The sequence below is a fragment of the Carex rostrata genome, chromosome 6 (genome assembly GCF_964058835.1).
Source record: "Carex rostrata chromosome 6, lpCarRost1.2, whole genome shotgun sequence".
NCBI lineage: Eukaryota > Viridiplantae > Streptophyta > Magnoliopsida > Poales > Cyperaceae > Carex > Carex rostrata.
The window spans coordinates 13,778,245-13,785,057 of record NC_135923.1 but is presented as its reverse complement, the minus strand read 5'-3'; the positions used below and the strand labels follow the sequence as shown (position 1 = coordinate 13,785,057).

Sequence of the window (6,813 nt, the reverse complement as noted above, 5' to 3'; positions counted from 1 at the left end):
AATCCCTCAAGGTTCGTGCACTGTATCTGGGTGGCCTGATACGGATTCACACCCCTCCACCCCCAACCCAAACACACACACATCCAAATCATCCAGGTTGGGTTCTCATAACAGCAGTACCTAGCTCAGGCAGGGACGGATCCAGTATTTTCGTACGGGGGAGGGGAGAATATTGAATCCGATTTAAATAGCTTATCGGATTTAAATCCATTAACTAATTAAGTACTCAATAAAAAAAAAATATTTTAACTTATATTTTTCAATATCTGACTTATAATTTCCAATATCCAGTGCTACAGTAGATCCGCCAATGAGCTCAGGTCTTTGTTTTGCCTTTCTCTCCACTTAATTAACTTCAAGTTACGTAAGCAAATTCTTTGTTGCTTTGCTCTGATAAAACAAAGCCTACGAGAGCCATGCAAGCTTGTGTTGTGATACAAAATTGGGGATGCATAAGATTTCTCGGATATAATCCTCTAACACTATAAATCACCCCCACCAACCTCTCAAGCTATCCCGCTTGACCCTCAAATCCTCTCTTCATTTCTCTCTCACACTGTCTCTTATCCCTCTAGCTCTCTCTCTCTCTCTCTAAACAATGTATCCAGGAGGAGTTGCCAGTATACCATACTTGCCTATAATAAATCCTTCTTCTTTCAATCCCCATTACTACATGTCAAGAGATGCCACTTCCTCATTCCATTTTGAGATGCACCTCCACTCAATACCATACATGCCTGATCTTGTCGTCTTACCTGAAATTGAAGTTGCAACTAATCATGGCAAACGCAGCTCGGATGACATGGATGAATACCAATCTCGACAAGCAGAGGAAAGGAGAAAGAGAAGAATGATATCTAATAGAGAGTCGGCTAGGAGATCACGCATGAGGAAACAAAAGCAATTGCATGAGATGTGGTCCCAGGTTGTCAGTCTCCGCGGAGCCAACAGGCAATTGCTTGATGAGTTGAATGGAGTATTATGTAACTGTGATCGAACCATGCGTGAAAATGAGAGACTTAGAGACGAGAAAGCCAAACTCGAGAAGCAGTTGAAGGAGATGGAGTTGCATGAAGAGATGGTTGAGGGAGGTGAAGCAAATCTAAAAGAGAATTGTGTAACTGAGAAATGAACTAATAACGAGGCATTAATTATAGAGCATTTTCATTATTCTCCTTTTCAAATTTTAATTTTGCTCTTTTTTTTTGTTTTATTTTTCTTCATGCATGTCGGGATGGATATTATTCAAATTAGATGAGTTCCGCTCTTCAAACCTTTTTCCAATAATTTTGTTTTCTTGAAACAGAGGATTTCTCAAAAAGTAGAATGAGCTTATCTCCTTAATTAGCTAAAAAAATCATACAACTATTCATTCTAAAAGTATCAAAATGGAGGTAGCATTCAACATAAACAAGCACATGATAGTGCTACAAAACATGAAAAGACAATGGATAAATTACTTTACATAAGAAAGTGATCCATTTACGTTTTGAGGAATTATACAAAAGCAATCAAATCTTATTTTAAAGTAATTAATTGTTCACATTTATCATGCTTATTGTTATTAACATCCAGCAATTTTTGGAATAATTTGTAGATCAACCTCACACAATAAAGAAAAAATCTTATGCATTTAAAATCCCTTGATAGCCACATTTTGGAAAGAAGGAAAAAAGCTTGATTTGAGACCACTAACTTACTAGTAAATACCATTATGCATTTATGCTGTACATGTTCAGATAATCAGATAGAAGTACAATCCGATATATGGCTTCAGTTCAATTCCTTTAGGCTAACTAGGGGTGTGTAAATCTGTCAGTCAGGAATTAATGCAATTCACCTTTTATGATCCAATAACAACAACTACAGTACATTCTAAAAAAAAAAGGGTGTAGGTTTCAACTTTCAAATATGAAAGAAATGTAGGGTCTCATTTGCAAAATATGGTATGTAGAAGTCGAAGTGGATAAGATCTCTACTTTATATATTAAATTATCAAGTAAAGAGAATTTAGGTTTGATCAAGTACAAAGCCTCTAGAGAACCTTTTAGTGTTAAGCTTTTGCTTTATATATTAATGTTCTGTATTATGGGGCCTCCAATTGATCTATAAGTGTTCAATCAGTGACGTCTTATATTTGGAATAAAAAAAGCAAAAGCACCTTCAACATTGACAGCCACGAACTGTTTCAGGAGCTAATGCATGAGCTCTTCTCTGTTATTTATCTAGCATGGAATTTTATGAATCATACAGTTGAGATTAAAATGGAAATTTTCAAGCGCATCAGATTCTGAAAATACAAAGCACTAAACCTGGGGGGGGTAAATAATTTTAAATTTTGGATCATTGTGCCCGAATAGAAAATTAACAGTTTAGTTTTGAACCAGTTCAGTATCTAGACGTGCATCTCTTTTGTACCACAAAAGAGACAATTCATCAAGACAATACAGAAACAAAGCAATGAAGATAATCAGTCTATGCATGAAAATTTTTGTGAAAAAGAATACCTATTATATTTTTTTCTTGACTAGCCACCTCTAAGTAGTATAGGCTAGCTGTCTGTCATGCTAATGCAGCCTCTCTTTTTTTTACCTAACCAGAATTGATAGAGAACCCTGATGAGATACACCTATTTTTCCTCCTCAACCTTTAGTGCTCAAAATCGCAAACACAAGACAAGATCATGAAGCTCCTCTTGAATGGTCAGTTATTCCTCGGCTTTGTGTTTCAGGTCCCAAAGCAGTGCACACAGCTTATATTTATGTAGCTCTGTTTTCTTTATAAGCTGAACCAATTAATTAATATACCCTCTGCCAACAGGCTGCAGGCTGGTGACGTGCACGCATCTCCAAGCTCTCTTTCTGGGCCTGCGCCTGTCCAAGGTAACAATCAGGTGTTTCCCATACATGGAGATATGTGATTGGAAGTCAGACATGTACATCTGGAGAATACGAACCACCTTTTTGTGGGCTTATATTATATATGTTGCATTTAGCTCAAGCTGAACCAGGAGATACATACCATTTGCATATACTGTCAATCATGTGTACATGTATATAGTAATACAATGTTACCACCAGATGATACCACTGATAAGAGGTGCGATATGTTGTAGAGGTAAAACTGGTACAGCACTGCAATCGTGTGTACATGTATATATATATTAATACAATGTTAGTGAACCGGATATGTTTATCACAATTGTATTCAATGTAAATCTGCACAAAGACTGTGGCGGACTATGAAGAGGCATTTCTCATTTGGAACAATTCTCGAATTGTAAATTGAAAAAAAAAATGTATTACGTTTTCTTACTTCTTGTGCAGATTATACTCCTTTTGGATAGCTGCTATAGTCTTCTTGCAATCCAATGAGTTATTGCATCTCGTGTGGCCTCTTCCTTTTGGCTGATTGGCAGGATGGACATGCTAGCTTGGCTAAGAGTAACAATTTCAGTGTGTAGATTTGGTTGTGATGCCTCCATTTTGAGATCTGACAGGATTCACAAGATTTTAAGTAATTATTAGCTTGGGGGGTGTCTAGAGATGGATAAAAATCTCAGTAAAAGAAAAAAAATCAGGAGCAATGGTGTTTCCTGACGTAAATGAACTCTAGATCAGAGGTTGTGATGCGGAATTATCCAAATGTGACTTTAAAAATAACAGTCATTACGTACATTTTGGTAACATCTCGATCTGAAATCATCGAAATCTCTTTGTGGTCATCAAACAGCACGGAAACAAAAAAATGCTCCGATCCTCATTTAATAGAGCAAAACAAGACAAAATGTGCTTAACTTTCAGACAATGCACTAAAATCTCAACAGAATAAAGACATATCACAGTCAAAAGAGCGCTAAAACAAATTCGTACCGTAATTTTTCTCAAATTTAAAATAAATAAATCAGCCACGAAACTTCATACCAGATCGCAATGAATTCCGATTTTCTCTCCTATGTTTTTGCTAAACACGATTTCTCTTCCTCCCTGAGTGCGGAAATTCAATTTTGAGCACCCGTAAGGCGGGAGTTTGATTAATCAAGGAGAAATATATATCCAATTTCAGGTCCGTATCTGCTGTTGTTCTCGCCTCTGGATCGCACAGGGTCCTGCTATTCCAATCTAAACCGTCCAATATAAAATGGACGGTCCAGTTCTTTCATTGTTGGTTGGAAATTAGGAGATCTTCAATCCGAGCTGTTCACTGAGAATCCATCTCAACTGTAAGATGAAAATCAAATGGCCTGAAACACTCTTTTGGTTGTAACTTGTAAGTGCGGCGTTGAAATACCTTTATAATTCCAGGCTTGGCTGCCGGTCAGAAAGTATTTTTTTCTGCTGTTTTTCTCTCATTGAAACAGGCCTCGTTGCTTTTTGTTTAGCTTTGTTCCAGTACTAAAACAGGCCCATGAAAGTATACCCACATTGGATATATCTGTTTCTTATGTAATTTGCAGCAATTGTATGCGTGACAAATTCACAAGAAGGGTTTTTTTGTTCATTCAGATTCGCAAAAGAGGAAGTCTCTATGTTGTGGACTATCGTACTTGCTTAGTTCAAATTCCCAAATTAAATGAGCTGTTTATTTTTCACATTATCTTTATTTTAATATCGTTCCAGTTCTTTGCTCTTATTTTTTATTTTTGGTAAATTTCTCCGATTCTTTCTAGTTACTGAACTTTTCATTTGTCCAATTAAGTAACTCTATAATTTTTTTATCCAAAATATTAAAGAAATATGCTCATTTCGTCCAAAATACTAATGGAGTATGCTCATCCCGTCCAAATCACTTTATATTTTATTAGTTTTTTTGGATGAAAAGAGTTATAGAGTTATTTGATTGGGACAAATGAAAAATTCAATTGCTACAGAGTGACAAATCAAACTTGAGTGACAAATTCGTGACAAATGACAAAGTTTAGTTCTCTCGAAAATTTATCCGGTGAAATTTACCTTAAAGTCTAGTTCTCTCGAACAGCAGCACTAGAAGAACCAGAGGAAGACGGAGTTGTGGTGTGGCTTGTCAGAGGACGAAAAGGGAAGGGAAGGGTTTCATTAAAGAAAATTAGTGATACAGAGGGTCTAGTTTTTAATGGTCCCTAGTTGTACGGGAATGATACAAAGAAAATATGAAATTTTGTGTGGGGATAACCGATGGATCAATTTATTATTTCATAAATAGAGACCATTGCATAGAGATTAATACTTGCAAATTCAACATAAATACTTTGATGCTTTAAGTTAAACACCAGCATTTTATTAATGATTGAGAGGTCCCTGATACGTCCAAAGGGTATGGTAAAAAGCTTCAGTACAATTAGATGTACCTTTTATCGATCCACAGGGAGTATGTTTAATTACTATACTTAAACTTTAGTAATAAATTTTAGAAAATAAAATAAAGTGCAATAAAAGTAAATTGGGGGGTTTATTCTAACGATTCCTAAGGTTAGGTTCAATACCCAAAAGAAAGGAGTTTGAAACAATAATTGTAAATAAAAGTAAAAGAAAAAATTGATTTGCTTTCAAGATTTAGAGATCTAGGGGTCTTTGGTCTACAATCCCTTGCTAACTCTATAAATTCGGTATTTGTTTGAATTCATGTATGATTTGACGAGGTTTCTAACCTAATATGTTATTAAGGTTACTTTCGTAAATTAATAGCATGCCTAGGTAATTCGGACTTCTCGATTAGGTCCCTCACCCTAGCTACCTAGACCCATTGAGCTCTTGTTAGTCTCTCATCTCCTCAAATATTGGTACTTCACAATTAAGTCCATCATACCAATACCCGACTCGATTTGAGATGTCCTAATTAGGGTTTGACTTCACGGTTAGGTTCTTCACCAAGTCCCTAACCTTAATTTCTATAGTTCCGGCTTAGATTAAATTGGTTACAATCTTAACCTAAACCTAGGGTATTTGCATTCATAGTTTGATACTATCCTATTGATCACAGTCAATTTTGGTTCTTTCGAATCCAAAACGGAATACTACAATTCAATTACTAACTATGTAATTAACACAAATTATTAAATCACAGAAATTAACAATTAAATCCCATAAAACAATCATAATAAAAATAAATAACCGAATAAAATAAAATTAAACAAGTTCATGCATTGACCTAAACTCTTAGAGAGAGAACTACTCTCTCTTAGAGAGATCCATTACAAAAAGTTAGTAAAGTAAGAAGAAATGATTACACCCTTTATTGGATCAAAATTCTCAATCTTGCCGAATCTTGCTCAGGAAACCCTTCTTCTCCTTGCTTGAAAGTTTTCCTTACTTCAGAATTTATCGCTAAGTATTGTGTGTGTGAAGAGAGAGATGAGAATGATTGGATGGATTCGTTTGTGGATGTAATAAACCTCCTCTTTTATAGCCAAGGATCATGCCCAATTAAGAGTCTAGGAAGTGGAGTTAGTGAGTGCTATATTTGGATTGTTTCCCAGGATGTCTTGTCCACATTTGGCTGTCAAAATGCGTCCTTGGTGCGCAAAAAATAGAAAAACTGTCAAAAACGTGCAATTTTGGCTTTCTGCGGGTCTAGTGCGGGTGCTCCGGGCCGCACTGGAAAAAATTTTAATTTTTAGTTTCTCATGTTGTAGATCTTCTCGCTAGCTTTCCAAAAAGTGGTCACAAGCCTTAATCGGAGTTACGAATCAAAAGTTATGACTGTTTTAAGTTCAGACTCCATTTTTGGCTAACTGCTACAGTGCGTCCGCACTGGCATCCGCACTGCGTATGGTCTCACCCGCACTGCAGGTGGAACTGCATCCGCACTAGGATCGGACTTTTCCTGTGCGACAGA

The 6,813-nt window shown here is 36.2% G+C and overlaps 1 protein-coding gene across 1 annotated transcript; it reads left to right on the top strand.

Annotated features, from left to right (window-relative positions):
- Nucleotides 1-506: 506 nt before the first annotated feature.
- BZIP43 (basic leucine-zipper 43) lies at nt 507-1,170 on the top strand. Its single transcript, XM_078304156.1, has one exon. The coding sequence runs from the start codon at nt 599-601 to the stop codon at nt 1,130-1,132; it is 534 nt and encodes a 177-aa protein (XP_078160282.1). The 5' UTR covers nt 507-598; the 3' UTR covers nt 1,133-1,170.
- Nucleotides 1,171-6,813: the final 5,643 nt, after the last annotated feature.